General features: G+C 53.7%; 7 protein-coding genes and 1 pseudogene across 8 annotated transcripts; 3 read left to right on the top strand and 5 right to left on the bottom strand.

Annotated features, from left to right (window-relative positions):
* Window positions 1–204: 204 nt before the first annotated feature.
* On the top strand, window positions 205–1,353 carry GGS23DRAFT_605738 (uncharacterized protein; the record flags this gene model as incomplete). Its single annotated transcript, XM_051519805.1, has 6 exons — window positions 205–282; window positions 326–529; window positions 581–823; window positions 859–1,051; window positions 1,082–1,212; window positions 1,291–1,353. The coding sequence occupies 6 exons, from the start codon at window positions 205–207 to the stop codon at window positions 1,351–1,353; spliced, it is 912 nt and encodes a 303-aa protein (XP_051371184.1).
* Window positions 1,354–2,474: 1,121 nt separating this feature from the next.
* Window positions 2,475–5,851, bottom strand: GGS23DRAFT_572531 (uncharacterized protein). The gene is made up of 2 exons (XM_051516630.1): window positions 5,383–5,851; window positions 2,475–5,322 (listed from the first exon to the last, which is right to left on the bottom strand). The coding sequence occupies exons 1-2, from the start codon at window positions 5,551–5,553 to the stop codon at window positions 3,133–3,135; spliced, it is 2,361 nt and encodes a 786-aa protein (XP_051371183.1). The 5' UTR covers window positions 5,554–5,851; the 3' UTR covers window positions 2,475–3,132.
* A 1,878-nt stretch (window positions 5,852–7,729) lies between these two features.
* On the top strand, window positions 7,730–10,505 carry GGS23DRAFT_102495 (common central domain of tyrosinase-domain-containing protein). The gene is made up of 5 exons (XM_051510945.1): window positions 7,730–8,299; window positions 8,356–8,700; window positions 8,757–9,089; window positions 9,148–9,245; window positions 9,292–10,505. Exons 1-5 carry the CDS (start codon window positions 7,895–7,897, stop codon window positions 10,259–10,261), a joined length of 2,151 nt encoding a protein of 716 aa, XP_051371182.1. The 5' UTR covers window positions 7,730–7,894; the 3' UTR covers window positions 10,262–10,505.
* A 214-nt stretch (window positions 10,506–10,719) lies between these two features.
* GGS23DRAFT_597687 (uncharacterized protein) lies at window positions 10,720–11,282 on the bottom strand (the record flags this gene model as incomplete). Its single annotated transcript, XM_051518658.1, has 3 exons — window positions 10,720–10,790; window positions 10,892–11,108; window positions 11,169–11,282. 3 exons carry the CDS (start codon window positions 11,280–11,282, stop codon window positions 10,720–10,722), a joined length of 402 nt encoding a protein of 133 aa, XP_051371181.1.
* A 1,885-nt stretch (window positions 11,283–13,167) lies between these two features.
* On the bottom strand, window positions 13,168–13,298 carry GGS23DRAFT_t60 (annotated as a pseudogene). The gene has a single exon. The product of its transcript is annotated as a tRNA-OTHER (tRNA).
* A 1,478-nt stretch (window positions 13,299–14,776) lies between these two features.
* GGS23DRAFT_572494 (uncharacterized protein) lies at window positions 14,777–15,604 on the top strand. Its single transcript, XM_051516629.1, has one exon. The coding sequence runs from the start codon at window positions 14,844–14,846 to the stop codon at window positions 15,519–15,521; it is 678 nt and encodes a 225-aa protein (XP_051371180.1). The 5' UTR covers window positions 14,777–14,843; the 3' UTR covers window positions 15,522–15,604.
* Window positions 15,605–15,631: 27 nt separating this feature from the next.
* GGS23DRAFT_102398 (uncharacterized protein) lies at window positions 15,632–16,745 on the bottom strand. The gene is made up of 4 exons (XM_051510944.1): window positions 16,656–16,745; window positions 16,188–16,575; window positions 15,844–16,119; window positions 15,632–15,659 (listed from the first exon to the last, which is right to left on the bottom strand). The coding sequence occupies exons 2-3, from the start codon at window positions 16,552–16,554 to the stop codon at window positions 15,926–15,928; spliced, it is 561 nt and encodes a 186-aa protein (XP_051371179.1). The 5' UTR covers window positions 16,555–16,575; window positions 16,656–16,745; the 3' UTR covers window positions 15,632–15,659; window positions 15,844–15,925.
* An 870-nt stretch (window positions 16,746–17,615) lies between these two features.
* On the bottom strand, window positions 17,616–19,252 carry GGS23DRAFT_605734 (putative amine oxidase; the record flags this gene model as incomplete). The annotated part of the gene is made up of 3 exons (XM_051519804.1): window positions 17,616–18,370; window positions 18,472–18,787; window positions 18,905–19,252. The coding sequence occupies 3 exons, from the start codon at window positions 19,250–19,252 to the stop codon at window positions 17,616–17,618; spliced, it is 1,419 nt and encodes a 472-aa protein (XP_051371178.1).
* Between the last annotated feature and the right edge of the window lie 3,115 nt (window positions 19,253–22,367).

Genomic DNA, 22,367 nt, shown 5'->3' with positions numbered 1-22,367 from the left:
GATATTTATTTATTTTTTTCCTACCAGCCAGAAGGGCGGTGCACTCCTGCTAACCCATAGCAAACTATCGCAGCGAAACATAAAATCCGATCAAAAACCCAAACGTCGTCACCTCGCTCACGCCCAGCCTTGGCAAGAAAGTAACAGATAAGGTCCGACAACAGAAACTCTTAGCAACAACATCGTACCTAACTTTAAATCAGGATGTCATCCAACGTTAATCGGGAGGCCTCTCCCGATACTCGGAGCAGCCCGATCTCAACACTACAGCTAGAATATAAAGTCGCTTAACACGAGCGAAATACGCGAGTACCCCGGCTCCTAGGCCTACGACGAGGAATTTCCCGAAGCTTGCTTGGGGTTATTCTTCGCTAACCAACGTAAGGTAGGAAGGAAATGGAAGGAGTTGGGCATACCAGCCCCTACGGAAGTTAGTAAGGACGCCGAGGGCAATCTCAAGCCCCAGCATCACCAGGTCCCTCCACCTCGGAGCCAGAAACCACATAAGGACGACGACCCCTGTGCGGGTGTAGGTGCGTGACGAGGGACACGGCCAGAACCGATAAATCTAACGCCAAAGGAGATCGTGCCTGGCAAGGCAGTGCCAGAGGCCAAGGAACGAGAGTTCATAGTCGTTGCCACCCACAGGGTGCGCGAACTACAGGAGCAAGGCTGGACCCTCTGGGACGCTCCAACTCCGGCCCTCGACATCGATAAAGGGTACAAAGATGATCGAGTGTTTTATCGCTGGTTCGACGTCAACACCACCGACAATCCGGTTGCGGACACCGCATTCTTCCTCGGGCGAGCCAGTGACTTTCCTGTTACGAACATGACCGATGGCGAGTGGCGCCCAAGCTACTTGGTGATGGCGGTTCCGACCCGGAGGTACAAGCCAAGTCTCCTTCCTTTGCCCCGTTCACTCCGGTAGAGGACATGACCGAAACGCGTTCAGCGACCTCAACCGGTCATATCCATCAACGGAGGCGACCGATCGGTATCGGCCCTGGTTGGGGCAGCTACGACGACTTCACTATCTTCCAATCATACGGTCGTTGAATCCCTAAGGAGTTGGTCGAAGAGAGAAAATGGTCGATCGATACAATGGCACCCTTTGAAGTGAGGAGCAAATCGGGTCAAATCATGAGGTGCGACGTCAAACTGGAACCGTCTCCGACAACACTACCACCGCCACCCGATAAGCAGAGCCCGGTGTCGTTCCTTTTCAATCGTTATTGACCAAAATCTACCTCGGGGATGGCGACATCCATCAACCTTGACAGCCGCAAGGCCCCGTCACTCAAAGAAGCCCAAGACAATACCACGAAAACAGCAGCCCAACCCCTATCCTAAGAAGACTGACAAAGCCCTCGACCCAAAACCTATTCAATCGAAGTTAAAGGGACAGGAGGACACTAAGAAGGAGAAGTGAGCCATCTGTTTCGTTACGGTACCCAACAACTTAATCGTCTGGCCTATCGTCACCTTCCCCATTTCTTAACCTAGCGACTTAGCGAACATGGAAAAGTCCTTAGAGTCCCCGTTTTATCTGCCTTCAGAGTCAGCTCAGATCCTGCGGCGCCATTGAATTCAGGCTAACTTACTATCCCTAATATCCCATTATCACCACTCCGCTTTCCGTCGTCATCATAGCGACGTCTAAGTGTTCGAATACCTTTTCGTCGGAAGATCGTTAGGTTTCGCCGATGAGGCTGGCCAAAAATTTCGTCAATTCTTATGTCAGTAGTGCCGCTTGGCATAGATCGACTAGCGAATGCTTTCAATCCTTGGCTTCCGCCAACCGCTGTTTGCGTTGTTCCCGGGGCCACTCTTGTGTAGCTCTGTGAGTATCCCTTGGAGCTATATGGTTTGCGTGGTGAGCTAACGAGTTGTAGACATCCCCAGGTTGTTTGTCCCGCACAGCGGCTAGTCGCCCCTCAAATTACTGATCCAAACTCCGATGCGGTAAGTGCCCGAGCTTCCTGTGGTATTGATCGCTCTTCTAACTATATTGCCCTAGACGGCGGTGCTCCGGGGGGAGATGAAAGAGCTTCTTAGAATCCGCCATCCAAACCAACAGCGACAACCAGTCCTGCCACCCACCGCTGAATCGATCCGTGGCCAGGCCACAGCAGATGCGCTGGCTCGAGAGGGTAGCTCTCCTGCCACTCGAGGTCAAGCTCCGACCCCTACTCGTCGCCCTCGCGGTAGTAGTTCCCGAGGTGTCCGCGCTCGTTGCCGTACCGTCAATCAGCCACAACTACCCTAACCCCGGTGCGGCCTCCCCAGAGCTAGACTAGAACTAGCAGTAAGGCGGCGCGCCAACGACAAGGGGTTACACGCACCACCAGGGTTCAATTCCGCCAGTAAGCAATGCAGTTATTACTCATCGCCGTATCCAATAACTGGGGGGTATGTCACGTAGCAATTAAACCAGCCCTTATATGCCTACATACCGCAAAGCGTAAATGTAGGCGTCTACGTTTTACGCGACATCTTACTTATAGAATTCTCTCCCCAAGGGGTGTCTCGAGGTGTCAACAGCACCATGCCGTACGAGCAGACTTGACGGTATCATGCTCTCAGTAATATTAGAGAGATTCGGGTCTGACTTATATTCTGGTATCGTTCGTCTACCAATCCCAAAGGAGGAATCGATATTACAGCAAGGGCCCTCCTGTCTAATCCTCTTAGTCGGATCCTTTGCTGTTATCCGTTGGTGGCGACGAGGTCGCTTGCTAGGACACTGGGAGATAATACGCCCCGCTCGCCGTGGACAAGCCCACGGTCTCGACTTTCTTGCATGTACCTAGCATGTTAAGAAGTGCCCCGAGGTGACCACAACGCGCACCGGCCGGTCGGCTGGGCCCATCCCCATGCACCATAAGGGCTCTTGCTCTTCCGATCCCACCGACTTTCCTAACGGCACGAAGAGAAGCTTTGACTGGGTCATAGTTGTTCTAGACGTCGCCGTCGACTTATCCAAGACGAAGAAAACACAAACTGTCCGTATTATCGATAAAAACGCTACTATCGTTAGACCTTTCGAGGGAGATAACAAGGAGAAAGGCAGGGGAGCAGACGGCTGGGTACACTACCCTTAGACCATGACGTATACCTATTTATCTGCGCTCAAGGAAAGTCGATATGACCTCCATGCATTTTCTCCATGTGACTGTAGACGGCTGCTCCCCCAGAGAACGTCTTCAGGCACACCCAGCAGAAATGGATTTTGCATCCCAAGCACTCCAAGTGATTGCAACCTGACACCTTCTCAATCGGGGTCTTGCACTTGGGGCAGTCCTTGATTCCAATTGCTTGCTTCAGCTTCTCAAGGGCAACATAGCCGCCCGACTGGATGTCTTTGTACTCGGCACAGGTCATGTTAACATGAGGTTCGCGGCAAGCGGTGCAGATCGGCTGCAGGCAGTTGGAGCAGGTGTGCGTCTTTGCCGATGTCGTGACCCGATAGACGTACCCGCAATCAGCGGTTGGGCAGAACCGGAGTTCGTTCGGGTGGCGCCGGACGTAGGACACGAAGGACTTCTCTAGCACGCCCTCGAAGGTAGCTGAAGAGAGGTGCTTATGGAGGTCGTCGAGGCTAAGCTCACGATTACATTTGCCGCGATTACCGTGGCAGAGAAGAGAAAAGTCAGTTCCGGAGGCTGATGGGGCGACGCAACTATTCTCAAAGCAATCTTGACAGTAAACATGGCCGCACGCCGTCTGGAGAGGGGCGTCCGCAGTAGTCCAGCAAACGGAACAGTCTTCCGCGAGGACGGGGTCAATAGAGGGCGCCTCGGATTTAGACGGGACCACGACGTTGCGGTCGTTCACAAGCGCAAGTGCAAGATCATAGTCCTCGAAGGAACCTGAAATGACGATCTTCTTGGGAGACGAAACGATGTCCAAGGTCGCCCTGTCGGCGCCGAGTTTGCTAGTAATCTTTTCGAATCCCCCGCGGCAAGCCCAGAACAATGCGGAAGGGTCCAACTCGATGGTATGGGATTCTCTGCTAAAGAGCTTAGCGAGCTGCCTCTGCGCCTCGTTACATTTTTCCATATTAGTTCCAAAGAGGCGCAGCTCCTGTTTGACCTTATCGCGGACCACGACGACTCCAAGCTCTCGCTGCTGCTGCTTTATAGAACTCCAGAGATTTCCGTTCCGTCCGAGGGACGAATCCCAGAGGCTTACTTGACCGCTCTTAGCAATAACACCACTGAGGATGCCGTCCAGGGTGGCCTTGGCACTGGCCACTGCCGTGTCTGATTCTCCCTCGACCTTGAGCAACATGGAACTAGGATACACACGCAGGAAGACGTGTTTATCCTTCCAGACATTGGCGTGGGCGTTCGCCTGGGACACGACGGCGTGGTAGAGGTCACTCCTGACCTTGAATTTGGCGGAGTATACCATCTTAACGGTAAGCTTTCCTTGTTTATGGAACGGAACCTCGCTCCCATCGAGCTGAGAGGCCGCATCTCTAGCGTCAGTTTCGTCAAGAAAGCGTGCGGTAGCCTTGGCTCGCTTAGCTGTAGACTCCAGCGTTACCTCCCAATATTCTACCGGCCCGATTCTGGTCAAAAGTGATCGAATAATGGTTGCAGCTTGGTCGTCGTCGATGGAGTAGCCAGGAGCTGCTAGCTCTATGTGGCGCGGCTTATCCGAAGGATGTGAGATAGCCCGGGATAGATTAGAATTTGTAGCGTTCCCCGGAACTTGGGTTAGCCTTACAGTCCAGTCCACGGGGTTACGGCCGCGCGAGCTAAACACCGCGGTCGAAGCTTGGGACGGTGCGTCTGCCACGACTTTGTAACCCAGGATCTTATATTCACCAGTTTGGAACTTTCGGCTCACTCGCCCAGCAATTTCGCTGTTTCCAAAGTTCAGCCAGGCAGTGCGGACAGCCTTATGCCACGACACGTGGACCTTCTTACAGTCTACGCGTCCCGAGGTGTGGCCAGATGGCATCCGGGCTGCGACGGGAGTTGCCTGGATCCGGGAGGCCCCCCACATGAGCCCGGTTTGCGTAAGCGTGCATACCCTCCTAGAAAATAGGGGATCCTCGGCCGACACGTTGGCACTGAACGACCGATCCAGATATATGATCCGTATATCCTTCTCCGGAACGTCAAATTTGTGCTCGGCGAGGAAGGCTCGTACGGTTCGGGGAGAACTACCCTCGGGTAGGCCGGTGAGATGCACAGCCGAGAAGTCACTGAGAAGGGAGACTTTCGAAACCCGGCCGCCGTCTTGGAATTTAACATACGCGCTGGCGATGGTGCGGCAGAAATCTTCTGTCTCGGCTTCATCCTGTTCCGTCTTTCGCTACACGTTAGGCATTTTTATAGCCCAGTCCGCTCGAGGGCTCTGCGGACTCACCTCGTGCCGAGGGATCGGGCGAGCCTGAGGAGTCGAGTCCTTGTCGTGCCTAAACGGACAAGGATTGTTCCGACAGTTCCCCGCGAGGAAGAACCGGCAAGGTACCAGTGAACGGGTATCTATTGAAGGTTTCGAGGTTCGGTCTAGCGGACGGGCGCGAATAGGTAACATCTTTGTCTGTCTGCCTCCAAACCATCGACGATTCTTCGCGAGCAGACTCAACGCTTAGGTATATAGACAGGCTCAGGGCAAACACAATTTGAAGGGTTGAATGGCGTATGCCCACGAGAGCCGGCCCGGATTTTAGTCACTATGGTAATGGTATAGTTGCTGTCGTCCACAGCACGGAAACAAGAGAGTAAAAAGTCGTCAAGGCTTCCTGTGTTACCTAGACAGACTCCCCCGCCATCGAGGTTTAATGTCGTCGGCGGCACGTAAATCCGGGACCTCCTACCATGACGGTGGCAGTAAATGCTACCTACCTGGGCGCTTGAGCCAACCTCCCGGAGGCCTCGGACCCTCCAATGGCGGGGAAACTCCGGGACAACACAAGATGTCACCTGACGTGACTTCGGCAGGATACCGAAACCACGCGGATAACGGGATCCCTAAGGATACGGGATCTAAGAGGATCAGGGGATAGGGGATCCTTAGGGACCCTTAAGAGTACATTCATTGCTAGGAGACAGAATGGATATATAAACCAGATAGGTTTTCTTCCTATCTAGTTATTAGTTTGAGTCTCTTCGCCGCTGGTCTAAGCATACAGTTGTTCTTCAGGCAACTACGTAAAGAATACGTAGGAATACCTTTAATCAACAAGTGACTCGCTTAAATCTACTAGGCTTCCTCCATGACAGGGGATGGGGACGAGTGGAATGGGGAGGAGGAGGGGTCTAGAGAAGGGTTATTAGGTGTTGTCGGATCGGGATCTGCGGGATCGGGATCTGCGGGAGTAATAAGGGGACGGCGTTGGCTCTGAGAAAGGATTGTTAGTTCGGAAATCTTCTTTCGTGGTGCCGGAGGGGGTTGTGGTTCGGGTTGTGCTGGCGGTGTTGGAGGTGGTGCTGGAGAGGGTTGTCGTTGTATGGCAGAAACGAATCTGCCTTTCGCGTCCCGCTGTCTCTTAGCAGGCATTTGAAGCTATCCCTGGAGGCTTGTTCCGTACGAAGCGGTGAAGCTACCATATCACGGCTCACGATTCGGACAGATAAAAACTCAGTGGGAAAAAGCTTGATTCCTCTAGGTTCTCTAGCGAAGCTAAAGCTAAGGGCCAAAGGCTAAAGGTTCTACGGAGGCTTACGGAAGCAGCTGACTCATCCTCCCATCTTATCACGACAGGTATATTATGTTTCGGGATATGATCAGCGGGGAGAAACTACCCGTGAGGAGTATCATTTACCAAACACTTGCGTCGGGCACCATCGATCTTGTCAGCCTTAGAATTCGGACGATCGAGATTCGAGCTGATATCTGGAGCTTCGTGGCTGATACTCACCTATCATATTCCCATCAATAGGAGGAAGCAACTTCGCTGGCTTACAGAATCCCGCATCTAGGGATATTGGTAGCTCCCCTTCAAGCCAATAATACAGTTTCGTCCTTGTTTTTCCTTACTCCTTATTGTTTTCGCTCATGCTATCAATATGACTACCTAGTGTATTCATTGCAATTACCCTTACTAGACATAGCGGGCGTGTGTAGTCTATTATCGTGCTTGAAACCGGCAACGAATTATTTTGCTGGCTGGTTTTTGTGGGGATGGGCGAAGCTGCAATAATTCAATAATTCAATCCTTCTGCAGCGCTTGTGCCCAATTCCTGTCCAGTTTTGAGGATGAATACCTTGTCTGGACAAGCCAACCCGTCTAGATTCCGCAGCGGGTATATACCCACAGTTAAGAGTGGTCGGTTGACGATGATCCTCGAATGCGAGTGGGCCACACGTTCTGATCAGTTTTTATTACGCCTGGCCTTGGAGTAGCTGAAGCAACCCCTCGTGCGCCGCAGTAAGCTGAACAAAATCAATAAACCCAAGACCACTCCTAATATAACCAGACCTATGTTTGGCCGGCCATGTCTGCATCATGCAGCCAGCAATTCTCGTTTCAGGCAAGTTTTGCGCCAAAGAGTGGCCCGAGGTTAGCTGAATGCAGGGAAAATACTTTCGTTCCAGTAGCATGAGCCGAATAGAAGGAACCTATCATTATACGAGTGATGACGCCTCTCTAGTTGTTCGGCAGACAACCAAGGCTGTCTCACTATCTTCTTTGTGGCTCCGGCCTTTGGCAGTGAACCGTGTTCATGGCGGTGGAATGCTCTCTTTCGCATCAAGATTACTCGTGTTGGCATCCTAATAGACCTCATCTGCACTGAAGCACATCATCATGCTGATAAAAGTTATAAATACCCGCGCGCTTTCTCTCTCTGACCCAAGATGAAAGTCTTCGAGCAGCATCAAGGAATTCTAATCTTCACTCAGGAATCAAGGTGCTATCACCATCCCCATCAAGATGTCGGGCCTAGCAACAGACGACACAGGAACCTACGATATCACCGGTATCCCGGTCATACAGGATTACCAGTATAAAACCAAAAACATCCCCTATGCTCCTGGGATCCCTTACCGCCGTAACCTTGCTGACTTGTACCCTTCATTTGAACCGGAATTACAACGGCAGTGGACGCTATTCGTTCTCGCACTGGAACGATTCAAGGCTCTTCCGGTTGACCAGAAGCTCTCCTACTTTCGAATCGCCGGAATTCATGGATATCCGGAGACAGACTGGGACGGTGCGGACCCGCCACCTCACGAAAAGCCTGACCCTAAGCCAGGCGACAATCCGTATGGGGGGTACTGTCAACACAACACCATCACGTTTCCAACGTGGCACCGGCCTTACCTCCTGCTATTTGAGGTATGTCGTCACACAATGTGAGTTTCGGGCGGGGTGGATAGTGCTGATATCATCAGAAACGTATTTGGGAGCATATGAAAGAGATCATCAAGGAATGGGACCTCGACGAGGAGCGGGCGGATCTATGGAACACTTCCGCAGATTCATGGCGGTTGCCCTACTGGGATTGGGCACAAAAGCAGACGTACAACAACAGGTTCTCGTTGCCGTTTGCCTGCATTACGGAAACTGTCTACATCTTTCTGCCTCACGGACCCGCCGCCCATCCGAATCCCCTCTGGGGGTTTGTGAATCCTGAAAAAGGAGATGACGGAAAGCCATTGAAAATGGGGGAGATGCCGGCTGGAAAGGAGAAGTGGAATATTAACGACGGCATATCCAAAGATGAACCTAAATTGCCGGTAGGAACATGTGCGCCCCATGCTCGAGATCTCTTCTCGCTGACCTGCCTCCTCAGTGGAGTCAATGTACTGGAGTGAGCCGTTACGGAATTCGAACAAGCGACGGCGGAAAGACTTACGAGGGCCTTGAGGGGAGGAATAACTTCGAGAGCGCCAACAATTCCCTAGCCTCGTTCTCTACGAAGGCCTACAACCCATACCCGAAAGGTACATGGGAGCATGACCACTGGGTAGCTCCTGGGGATTTGGCCGATGCCGTCGGCCGCTTGCTCTCACCAGAATACAATAACACCTGGGGAACATTCGCGAGTACTAAATGGGTGGCTGAGGGAGCAGAAAAACGCCCCACGAGGTATATGTCCCTAGAATACATTCACAACAACATTCATGTAAGTACTTGTATTGGACAAGAGCAACATCTTTCAACGGCTCTACTGACTGGCAAAGAACCTGGCGGGTGGAACCGATATGGTAGGGTCTGGGCTTGGGCATCTGTCTGAGGTGTCGGTGTCAGCTTTTGACCCCTTGTTTTGGCTCCACCACTGGTATGTGTGTTCCCCCAACACTGGGATACCGCTAACATAACGGCAGTAATGTCGATCGACTCCTTGCGATCTGGCAATCGCTGAATTGGGATCTTTGGTGGGATAGGAAAGAGCCGGATGGCAACGGACAAAATGTCGAGGATCCGACCGAGACCGATCCCCTCAAACCCTTCCACAACAAGGAAAACGGCGACCCGAAAGCCGATTTCTGGACCTCGAAGGATGCGCGCGACTGGACGAAACTCTGGTATCAGTACGACGATCTCGCGCCCAAGGCTTCCGCTCTCGAAGAAGACGGCACGTTGAACGAGCGAGAGTACATTCATGACCTGCGCGACCACATCCGGGACATCTACCCGAGCACCCCGCAGTACATCTCGACACTCTACGACAGCATCAAGAGGAATCACAAGAATTTCCTCGGGCCCAAGACCCCGGGTGATGGGAATTGGAACGATTACATTGTCAATATCGACTACGACCGCTACGCGCTCGAAGGCAGGTCGTACTCGATCGAGCTCTGGCTCGGCGGCGAGCCGAACGACCCAGCGAGCGCGTTCGCCGAGGCGAGAAACATGGTCGGCCACGTGTACGTCTTCGGGGGCCTGAACCCCGCCGCCCCCGGTTCCGCCGGCGGCTGCGCCAACTGCGGGCTGCAGCGAGAGCAGAGAGTCCTGTCCCGAGGCCAGGTGCCGCTCACGATCCCCCTCATCCTCCAGGCCCTGGACAAGAAATACAAGTATATCACCTCGCTGGACCAAGAAGAGGTGTACGAGTACCTGTTCAACCACCTGCACTGGAGATTCATCCAGGCCGGCGGCACCGAGAAGCCAGCCGACAGATTCCCCAAGACCTTCATTTCCGTCTGGGCCGGCGAGGGTATCCCGGAACGCCACCGCGAGAGGCTGGTGGGCGCGCCCGGGGCAGGTCCGGAGAAGCCTGCGCGTCAGTACCACAGGTACAAGGAGAGCTATTCCTCCAAGCAGATACGGAATTGGATCCCACGAAGTGACTAGGCGAGAATCACTTCCGCTACCACGAGATCTTTGAGAACGAGCAGGTCTACAGAAAGTGGTATCGGGATGACCAATGTGGAATTGGTTGGTTCCTGTGAGAACTTGATGGAGGTTGCCGAAAATTGGTCCGTTTGGTGTCAGTAGCCAGATAGAAGACAGCCATCTTTACACACTCCTTTTATAGTAACATTCTATTCGGGCTGAAGATATGGACAGTGAATTATGTGAACCCCTGAGATACGATCCTGGAGGCGCCCCTGTTACCTTGTTACCAGGGGGAAACACCATGTTACCTATCTGCCGATCCGCTTCCGATTTTTACTAGGCTGCCGCAAACTGCTTTCAGACTTTACATAACCGTGTCTACGATGTTTACTTGGCTTAGCATTGCTTAAGATCGACGTATTTACGTAGGTAGAGAATAGCTGCTGTTCTGAATTTGGGTATCGTGCCCGTGTTTAGAACGTCTTCAACAACCCTTCGTGTTTCACAGTCCAGGTCCCGTCCTTCGAGAAGCTAGGCGCATTCCCTTTCGACTCATTCTAACCGGCCGGCGATTATATACGTAACTAAGGCACTGTTAAACACGCGCGGTAAGGCTAAGTAGGGGGTATTCAAGATACGACTCACTAGCGTAGAGGAAGCCCGTACTTCCAGGCATGAACGGCGGAGAGGCGCCGCCGTCGCCGCCGTGGGCGGCGAGCCTGGCGTCCACGGCATACCGGCGGCCGACCAGCGCTGGCGGCGCGAGTCTCGCCGCCACAGTCATCCATTCCGCCTTCACCCGCTGCCCCAGACGCTGCTCCCACTGCCTCGCAACGCCGAGGCCGTATTGCCAGTCCGTGATCTAACCGGTATGAGTTAGCGACTAGACGCGAAAGTGGGTTGAGAAAACCGAATGACAGACCTCGTAGACCAAGTTCGTCGTGACTGCCGGAGGAATGTTCTGGGTCACACCGTAGCTAGTCGGGCTGAGGTCATAATAGCCCGAGCTCTTGTTCTTCCAGGCGTACGAGGTCATATAATCCACTACAACGATCAAGACAACATCTCATCAGTTAAGTCTCGCTTTAGTGGGCGCGCCTTGATATGCTAGCTACGCCATGTAATACACGGGGTGCGGCTGGAGTCGCTCAGCATTGTCTCGTATTTTCGGAGCAACTCTCGACATACCTGTTGCCATAGGAGAAGGTCGTTAACGCCTCCCGGCGCGCTCGATGCAGTATTTACTTGGGTCATCTTAGGCCACCTAGTCCCCATTGTCTCAGCATCAGGCGGGAATGCCGTCGGGAGAGCATGCTGCTTACCTGCGGCGTGCTAGTCTAACTCCAACCGATACGGGAAAATAGGAGATCCAACGCACCGTAACACCCGTTGTTTATCAAGCCGCTCTCCTATGGCGGCCGACCCGTCGCCGCACTGTTAACTAACCCAGACTGTTGGGTTGATAGCGAGACTCGACCGAGAGAACGTGGCAGTAGGCTGCGACAGCAGTCGAGCCTAGAGACTAGACCCGAGACAGCTTTGGGGCATTCGTGAGAGGCAATCGAAGGATGACGAAATACTTGGTCACTTGGAGCTCGTAGTAGATATGCGCCTCGTCCACCTGGTGGGACTTAAACGATCGAAGTTATGTGGTTGAGGGGGAAATCGTAGACATCGGCTAAAACCTCCTACCTGTAGTCCTCGGTGTTGTGAATCAGCGGAGAAGGGAAGTCGAATTCGGCCTCCGGTTCGCCCGAGGCCAAGAGGTCAGATTAGATGCGGAACGTTACTACATTCGACCCAAAGTCGCCCTGAGTAACTACGGTGACTCCCTTCCCAGCAAGTGTAAAATTCGATGTTATGACTCCATTCGAGAGGTCTAGCTCCTGAACCGCATCCGTGATCTGCGAGGCGGATAGGGTGGATCCTTGGTATTATGTAAGGCCTAATATGCGTCCCAGGTCGAGGCGGTTCGGATTCGAGAGAAGCCACTGCGAGATTGAGGGGAGCTCAGGGTCTGGGATATTACCGTAGGAGACGTTCCACCCACGCGTTAACATCAACATGCCCTGATATTAACCGTCGAGCAACTCGCTAGGTAACCCAGTCAGTGAGATTAGCGGTATCGATCCAAAATCAGCATACCCGTTGGTGGGCAGGGTATCATGGTGCCAAGCCCAACTCGATAGCGTGTCGAAGGGGAAGAATGTCCAGTGCATGTTAGTAGTAGTTATGCGGTTCGGTTGGTTGATTTCCCGGCTACCTGTATTCCCGTGTTGTCGACATTGTTGTCGACATTGAAGGCAAAATCGCCATTTCCAACATATAACAGGGCGGTATCATTGTCGTCGATCAACCTCTGTCTCTCTCTCTCTCTCTCCTGACATTGTACTTGCCGACGATGCCATGCCTGAAGTCATTCTGGTCAGTGACGGGCCTGAACGGTTCGCAAATACTAGACGATAAGGAACGGGGCATAATAGTCACCTATTTATATCGATCATCCCCAGGGCCAGGTCAGCCAGCAGCGCCAGGCCGACCAAGAACAGATCGTCAGATTTTATCCACTTCATAGTTTACCAAGAATAACTACCCAAGGCACTTAGGTAATATAGGAAGGCATTAGTTATGCTCAGCCTTATTCGTACATAGGAGAGTGCATTCGTGCAAGATGGAAACTGCCATACACTCATATTCCATCCATCTGTTCTGGATAAGAAGGTACGACGATGTGGAATATATTAACGAAAGGTACACTGAAAGCCGCGAAGCAGTCATGACTCTTGCGAGTGTTGAAACCTTGGAGACATAAACTACGGAGGAAGGATGGTCGCAATTCACCCTGGTGGGGGAAAAAAGAGCACGCAAGGGTACGAAAATAAAAGGCGCCAGAGGGAAAAAAAAACAGGTTTCGGGAATTGAGCCCGATGCGGGGGTCGAACCCGCAACCTTGAGATTGTCTCACATAAGAGTCTCACGCTCTACCTATTTGGAGTTAGCTTTCCGTTTTAGGTATTTCGAGTGAGTGACTGACCGATTGAGCTAACCGGGCCGGTTGTTAGGAATAGGAATATTATCATGATATATGGAGGATGGTTTGCTTCACTTAGTAATCAGCTGAAGCTCTTACCCCACTCTCAGCTCGTCTGCAGGTCCCGAACTTTTGGGTTGCCCCTCATCGGCTTGCCCTCTTCTGGGAACGGGATCGCAAACTTGGCCCCTTGGGTAAAAGTCCCGAATCTTGGCCCCTGGGACCCAAGTCCCAGTTGTTGCTCTCTAGAATACAGGCTCCAGAATCAAACTACACAGAGTACCAGGGGCAGAGAGGACTCGGCAGGCACAATGGTAGTGTGGCTACCCGTCAGGGTCGAAGAGAAATTGAAGACAGTATAAGGCCTATTACTTTACGGAAGGGTTCTAACAATGATATACAATCTCCTTACTCGTCTCCTCTCCAGATGCTCGCCCTAGTGTTCGGCCTCGAAAATGAAATCCATTATCAAGTCCAGAAGTTCTTCATCCCCTTTCCCCTTTTACCTGATAGAGGTCATCCCGGATTGCCCTACTTATTGCAAGTAGAGGCGTACCCGTTCCGGTGGAATGCCATGCTCGTCGTGAACAGCTGGCACGGTATCCGGACGGGTATAGCCGGCCGTTCACGGTTTGCACCAAGCTTCGTGGCCACTTCGGTGGTTCATGTGCTTGTTGCAAATTTCAGGATCACGCTGCAAAGTGTTCCGTACAGGACGGCGGTCCTGAGGATCCGCCTGCGGGCCACACGCTTCCGGCGCTAGCACCACCGCCGGCCCAAGTCATCGAGCTGGACAGCTCAGACGAGGGGGAGGGCACATAGAATAATCCTGTGGTGCTGAATTAGCCGGTATGTATATATTTCTCTTGCACAAACCTACACCATTTAATTCACCTGCCTTCCTATGAAGCTAGACACTTCAAGGGAAGTTATAGTGGAGGGTCGCTATTAGAAGTCTAATAGTGATCCAGAGCGATTATCTCGCACCTTTCCGTGGTGTTCTGGATAAGTAGCCTTGCCTTCGTACGAGGATAGAGTGAAACTAAGACGCGATACATATAAATCGATTAGAATAGCCGGCTCAAGTGGTATAATTATATGGCATTTATCGTATAGGGATTTCTGTTTCATCCTCGTGTTGGGTTGAGAGCCTTACCTCGATTTTCGGACGTCATGGGGCCGAGAACGGAATATAAAGAACAGTCTGCCTGTTGACCTCAATGGGTCCCCGAAGCTGTACTTCCGAAGGTCAGCAGTATCGGAGCTCACCTCGTCCCAAATACCGCACGCCTAGTTGCTATTAATAGGAGATGCTATTCGATCCAAACTGGTGCGTTCCTCTATCTTGTCGTGGGGGCTTCCTGCGCTGGGGTTGCACTCAACGCCCCTCCGTACTACCCTCCCCGACTCAGGCGGCTGGGGCGGGGAAAAGTGCCGACATAATAACATTATGGCCTCACCCGAAGGCCCTTTGTTGGAAGATGAAACGTGATAATGATGCGTACTGATAAAAAATCTTTCTCTTATTTTAAATACGGATATAGGTGATCCTAAGACTGCTCTGCGATGGTTGAGGTCAGCAAGCACTATCTCCCACCCACGGGCCTAGTACCGAACTCCCCGCAACCGCTGCTACACTACAGGGGGCTCCTGTCCGAAGCTGAACTGAGGCCTGAAAAGATACACCGAACCTTAGAAGAGAATGGGTGGGAGACACAGTGGATAATTCGCTACGGCGCAACCCAGGCATCCCATTACCATTCACGAATCCATGAGACCATGGTTGTGCTTTCTGGCACCGCCACCATCCGCTTTGGCGTCGCCGACACAGACTCAGACCTAGACAAGAGCACCTGGGGCGGCGCTAAGGAAGCGGGAGGGATCGAGATCACGGCGAAAGCTGGCGACGCCTTCGCGATCCCGGCCGGGGTGGCGCACAAGACACACCATACCAGTCCCAGCGGTGAATTCGGCATCCTCTCACCAGGAGACGGGCACAGCATCCCTGCTCACGACGTGGCAGAAGCATTGGCGGGCACCCAGCTCTCGGGGTTCACGATGATGGGCGCCTATCCGAAGGGGTGTGGCAGCTGGGACTTCTCTGTCGGAGGGGAGGATGTCGGGAACTTCGAAGCTGCGTGGAACATCAAGAAGCCGGAGAAGGACCCGTTCTTGGGCGATTCGCTAGAGGGCGTGGTTGGACAGTGGAAGGCCACAACGCGAAGCACAGGCGCAAACTCCTAAACGCAACTCCGATTGCGCACCTAGAGCTTGTTATACGAAGAATACGAAAACGGCTACTACTATCACAGAATTAAGAGATCAAACTGGTTTTATATGTTTATTACGCCTCACGAGGGGTGCGGCCGTTAGAGAACAATACTATTTCTTCCGTTATTTCGTTCTTTTGTTCGGGATCAACTTCTGTTTGATGGAGAATTTTCGTGGACTCGAAAACCAAGATAGCTGCACGGAACCTGACTTGGGTTCTAACAATCCATAGTTCTGTTGAGATGCCCATCCCGGATTCGCAACCTAGGTCCTTTAAAGAGTGAGTGAAGCTTACCGCGAAGCGTGCCCGAGACATATATTTGCGTAGATGCAGTCGGGACCCCAGGTTCGTTAATTCTTTCGCCCGTCAACTACTATCAATTGCCTCGTGCCCTCGCTCTGAGACGGGAAATTCCAGCACCCATAGCTCCCGCGACTAGGGGACTAGCTGACACTACCGTATTCACGGTGGCTACCCCGTACCCGCCGGTGCCGGCGCTCTGCAGCATCGCGAAGATGCTCGGCGCTATTACGTTCCCGATTCCGCTCTGCATGCCCGCTGCGACAGAACCTAAGGAAGGGTTAACGGAGTTAGTAGTAATGGATATCTCTCAAGATTAGCCGATTTACGCTCCTTACCTTTAATAACCCCCTGGGCGCCAAATCCCAGGATCCCGAGGGCCGGCCCAGAAATGATGGCCGGTACGAGGGTGACGAGACCTGCGCCGGCGAGCAGCGCAGTCTGCTTTGGGTTCTCGGCCACCCACTCCGCCCCCCTCCTTGCCTTGTCCGGTATATTCGCGGCGGCTACTGCGGCAGCTACGCGGCTGGGTATGTCTGCCGACTCGACGGTGGACTTCGTTGCAGAAAAGGCGGCTCCGGTGGCGGCTCCGGCGACGGCTGCGGCGATGGCTATCTTGCTCCGAAGGTCTGCTGCTTTTGCTGCGGCTACCGAAGCCACGAGGGCATCTCGGGCAGCGGAAACGGTGAATTTTACGGCGGTCATGCTGGCGCTTTCCGAGGGATACTAAAGGAGGTGGGAGGAATTAATTCAGTTTACGATAGTAATAAGGCTAGAGGGCTTTTGAGGTTGGACATAGGTAATACTTAGGTAGGCATCTAAGAAAGGGCGGCAGCTGTCGTTTTCGGACCCGCGTAAGAAGATGGTGGTCGCTTTGCGAGGAAACGAGTTGAAGAGGACGGGTCTGGCTCGAGCAGCTCTGATGCGGGGGTGAGCCGCATATTATATGTCCCTACGCACTCAGGCAGCGAGATTGGCCGAGAAGATATGTGAGCGAGATGGAGATGGATGCGGGACAGCCACTACACAGTATTCCATACAGTATTCTTACACATGCACGCCGTCGGTACCTCTCCCAAAGGGAAAGGAGCAGGAAGAGTAGAGGTATCGGCTTATCGGAGTTGGCGTCGTTATCGGAGACTCCATAATCAGGATAAATGTCTTGAGAACCAACAAATTACCTCAGCCAGCCAACAACGGCCTCCTTCCCAGCTCCCCGACAAGATCCACTCGCGACAACCACCATGGCCACGCCGCCTCGAGCGGCTCGCGGACACAGCAACGGCGACTCATTTTCGCACGTTCTGATGCCAGCAGAATCCCTGTAGCCAGCCACGGCCGCGCGAATCTGTGCCGCGGAGCGGTTGGCTGCCCGACAGGGGTCGAAGATGACCTGTCGTCCGCCAACCTGAAAATAGGCCTTCGGTTTACCGGCCAACGAGACATACATCTACCTGCATGACCAATACACGTAAGGCACTGGCCCGACCAATGGATCCTTGGGACCGCTAATTTTCACCCTGTCGTGTTCCTACGGCACGAGATGTAGCTCTCTATATCTTCGATCACGCTCTACCTACCCACCCCCCCCCCCCCCCTCGTCACCACAGCTCGTAAATATATAGGTACATGCCAACCAAACCCGGCAAACGATCCCTATATTTCGATCGGCTGGACAAAAGGGCACACCAACACTCCGCACAACACCAAACGAAAACGGGCCATGACAGGTGTGTGACTCCCACGGAGCGGTGTCCACTGCCTGCTCACTCCTCCGCTCGCAAACGCGCGACGACCTCCTCCGCGCCACGGTATCCGGAGCGTATGGCGCCATCCATGTAGCCTTTCCAGACGATTGCGGTCTCCGTGCCAACGAAGTGGATCTTGCCAACCGGCTTGCGCAGCGTGTCGGACCCGATCGTCGTCAGCACACCAGGTCCCATGACGGGCGACGGCGCGCCGCGGAAGAACGGGTCGTGCGACCATATGCGCTCGTGGACTGCGACCGGCTGCGGCACGGAGGCTGCTGTCGAAAAGACGGCCCGGAACTGGTCCAGCACGCTCTTGAGCCGCTTCGCCTTCGGCTGCTTGGCCCAGGAGCGCGCGCGGTCGCCCGCGATAAAGCAGCTGATGGACCACTGCCCATCTTTCTCAGAGCTCGTATCGCGCGTGAAGAGGATGGGCCCGAGATCCGCCGACGTCGTCGTCATGACGCCGGACAGCCCCGCCTCGCGCCACCACGGTCGGTCGAACACGAGGACAACCTTGTTATAGTTACCCATCGACGTGCTTGCGCTGAGCCTCTGCTTCAATTTCGGAAGCGGCGGCGAAAAATCAATGGTCCGGTACAGGCTCGTCGGCACAGACACCACGACGTGTTTGGCCTCGAACACGGCACCTTTAGCAGAAGTCACCCTGTAGGTCCCTTTGGCTGTCTGCTGCACCGACTTGACAACCGTGTTGAGGCGGACGGTGCCCGGCTCTAGATCGCTCGCAAGGCCCTGCGCTATCGCTTGCATACCTAGATCAGATCCAGCTCTCAGCGTCAGCCTCCGCGTAGCCTCTAGCTAGCTAGCAGATCCGAAAGGACTAGCTCCGAGTTTCAAGAAAGGTACAACTTACCCCGACGCCCGCGTATATACTGCGCACCATCCTTCTCGTCCGACGCGATGATGTGCACACCGCCACCGCTCTTGATGTAATTGATGGCATACAGGGCGCTGACCTCGTCCGCCTCGACGCCGAGCAGCGACGCCATGGCCGACGACGCGAGTTGCTCGCCGATATGCGGCCCGATCTTGCGGGCGTAATCGGCGAACGTGACGCTATCGAGCTCGCGCGCTCGCGGGCTCCTTTCCGGCCGCTCCAAGTCCATCGCATCTATCTCCGTCTGTATCGCCTCGTAGACCCGGCGCTGTTCCTCGGCTGAGGCGTCGTCCTGTGTTAGTAGAAGAGGTGAAGTGTCAGCTGAAAGGCTCGAAGTCCTTGGAGATGTATGCCGAAGGTCCGTAAGGGGATGCAAAATAGTGAAGTGAATGGGAATGGAGGATCTTACCAGTGGCTGCTCGTGGTAGGGGTGTGGTATGACGATGCCGTTGTCGGCCTGTAGGAAGCTCGTCCCGGTCGCCCGCTGGATTATGGCCCCGATGTCGTACTTATCGAATAGCTTCCAGATTTCAGATTGGTTGGAGTCGTTCACCCAAGCAGCACCGACATCGACGACGCCGTCCCCCTTCTTATCATTTGGATCCGACTTAATGCTTAGCGTCTTGCCGCCCACGCGGTCCGTCGCCTCGAGGACGACACAGGAGTGCCCAGCAGCCTGGATGCCTATCGCAGTCTGCAGGCCGCTGAGGCCGGCGCCTATCACGATTACGTCTGTGATGAAGGAGACCATCGCCATGTTGAAAGTCGGGATGTATTCAGGGGGGCGTTGGTGGAGTGGCTCCTGAGAGATGCTGAGAGGTGGATTTCGAGCTCGCCTCTCAACTTTCAAATGCTTCGTGGCGATATCGACATCGATATTTTTCTCGATGGCAAGCCATGGCACCGCCGAATATGTAGTCGTCGGCTATCGAGAGAACACGGACGCCGAGCCGCCCGCCGCCCAGGGGCTAGAGGATCAGCGCCGCATCCAGCCAGCTAAGCCTTAGAAAGACATACGCGTGTGTTTTCGGCGGATGCATGACGTGCTACGCTGACTTCATATCCCCCCCCCCCCTCCGGGCGCCCGATCGGCCGGCCGGCCTCCGCGGAGAGCCAGAGACATGGGTCGAATGACCCTCACTGGATCTGATCAGCCAAATGAACCCCGACCTTTAGGGAATTATCTACCACAAGCACTCTTGAAATATCTGACTTCAATCCATTCGTATTATGAGACAAATCTTGAGAGGCACGTAACCCAGCACGGGTGGTTTCTCGTCACCCGATCGCACTCTCGTGGTCGCGATGGCAACGTCGGCCAGTGACTCGGTCTCGGGCCCTCCTTTGGAACTAGGATCCCCGGTTCTGGATCTTTGAAGAAATTCCCGGAACCCGGCCGGGATCGAGCCTTTCCGTGCTTGGAAGCCCAGGTCACTGATCAAAGGCTCTTCGCCTGCGAGAAGTGACCGCATCGTGTGGACGAGCGACCCGTCAGCTTCGTACATCTTCGCTACACCACACTCTTACGAAGAAGTCACAGTAGCACCACAGCACTCTTATTTTGCAATTTACCGTGCGCCGCCCTACACATTGGGGTATTACCTTGGGACTCTATCGATCGGAGCTGCACGTGAGGTATAAGATGGAATAGGATTTACGTGGGATGCGCAAGACGGCCTGTCCCGAACACCTGTTTATCTGCTGTACTGACCGGGGAATGCGTCTATGGGGTTGAGCCAGCGCCGATATCATTCGTTGCAACTCTTATGGCTCACCCGCTTCCTGACCCCCTGAAACGTGCGGGTGGTTAACCTTCGTCAGCATCGTCCATCACCTTGACAGGGATCATGGTTGAATAATGCCCTTACAAAGTCGATCGAAGCTCCAATCGCCATTTTGGCGATTGGAGAAGTTCTCTCGCCGCCGCAAGCCATCGTTCCCCTGTCTTTTGCCTGACGCTTCGGCCCTTTCTAACAGCGTTCATAAGATCGTGTCATAAGGCTGCATGACCTCCCACGCAGGAGAGCCACTATTTCCGTAGGCCGTAAGGCCCGATATCCCTCGAGCGCGCTATTAACAGCAATCTCTCTATACTGCGATTTTCGCTCTCAAGTCGAGTGACCACTAGTGAAATCGCGCCTCAAAGCTTTTCCTTGATACACAACAAATATCCAAGCTAAATCAAGCTTCCAACACCACCGTACACCAGTACGCTCTTGATATTGGGCGCCAGTAAAGGCGTCGAATACGGAGGTCTCTCGGGGTATAGCCTGGCACGGGCTAGACTCTTCAGTACAGGAAACAGCACTCTTCTCGGGCTACACGACCCACGATCCTAACCGTTGGACCTGCCTGGGCCTCCTACGCTCTGGGTTCTCAGCCCAACCCCAGAACCCGCTCGGCGCAGAGCGGTGGAGGCGCAGTCTAGATTTCGGCGTTCTCGGGCTCGTCGCCGGGCGTACCCCAAGGGTTGTCTCACTTCCACTCAATCCTAACGTTCCTCTCTTTGATATATCCGATGTACCTATTTAAACCTCTCAAGCGGCCCCCGGTATTCATCCGAAATCGACGTAGAAGCCGTGGTGTCAGCTTTAAAGTCAGATTCTTCCGCCACTACACGAAGCCTACCCGTATCCCGTCTACGTCAGTAAAAGCGGGTGTGAGGCGATGAGGTCATGGTGTGATGTTTCTAGACGGAAGTATCCTTACCGGGTCACGACCGGTCAGGGAAGATAACCAAGTCGTTCTATTACAACGTGCCCAGGCAATAGGACGGCTTTCGCCTATTAAACTTGCCTCCTTCTCTTACTCTTCAGCACTCAGCGATAACCTACCCAGGACACGTCTGTTGGTGTTAGGTAAGAATAGAAGCAACAATTTCGCGTTGCCAACACTGCCGATTTCTGCTAGCCGCCTCGCAACTATGAGGGCGAAATAACTGGACTACCGGTACAGTGTGTCGGGAGGTGGTATTGCGGCTCATGCCATGGCCTCCGCGTAGGGCAGACGGGCCAACCCGTCAAGCCTCTCATCGATACGCCAGGCTCAGATCGAAGCTTCGGATTCGGAGTTGTTTAGGCGAATTAGCCCACACCTATGGACCGCCCGTCGGCCAGACACGCATAACATACATCCGATTTCGTTCCGCAACGGGAATCGATACCACCACACCACCACCATTATGTGCCTCTCTTAGGTATGCGTACGTGTGCCTCCGGTATATGCCTTCTCTGTGGCATCGATGTAACTTCGCAGGGGCCCCTTGATGTCATCTAATTGATAAGATAACAGAGCACCCGACGGCGGGGGCTATAGCGGGGTAGAGCAGTAATCGTGCCTACTTATCGTACCCGTCCATAAGGAAATCAGGCGTGTGTATCAGCACAGCATCGGTCTCTCTACATGCCACCACAGGCGAAAGTATTACGCGATAATTTCTATGTTGGTGCGAGACGGGATGGAATCGTGCAAGTGCTGCAGATTGGGAGGTAATGATGACGAGAAGGTATTCGCCGTCCTTAACTATAAGGCCTGGACTGAGTCGAGTGAATACCCCACCCCGATATCCCGATCGTGGCTGGGCTAGACTACTACTAGTCCGTCGCCACTGGAGGGGAGCAGGTCCGTCGGCGTATTATCGCCCAGACATTAATCGACGTCGGCAATAGAGCTGGATTCAGGTCCTTAAGCAGACGTCTAGCTGTCGGTAAAGAGTGGATGTCTACTTATGCCTAGTTACCGCTGGGTGCTTCAGGCCGTTTCAACGCAGAGGTTGCCAAGGTGGGAGCGTATACGTAGTACGTTGCGCGACCCCAACAAAGCGACAGAAGAGGGGGAGTGGAAAAGAGGCACATCAGGAGCCGTAGGTGGGC

Source organism: Durotheca rogersii (genome assembly GCF_024521655.1).
Source record: "Durotheca rogersii strain YMJ 92031201 chromosome Unknown GGS23scaffold_13, whole genome shotgun sequence".
Taxonomy (NCBI): domain Eukaryota; kingdom Fungi; phylum Ascomycota; class Sordariomycetes; order Xylariales; family Xylariaceae; genus Durotheca; species Durotheca rogersii.
Note: the sequence above shows the minus strand (reverse complement) of the source record. Positions and strands in the feature narration are given on the sequence as shown.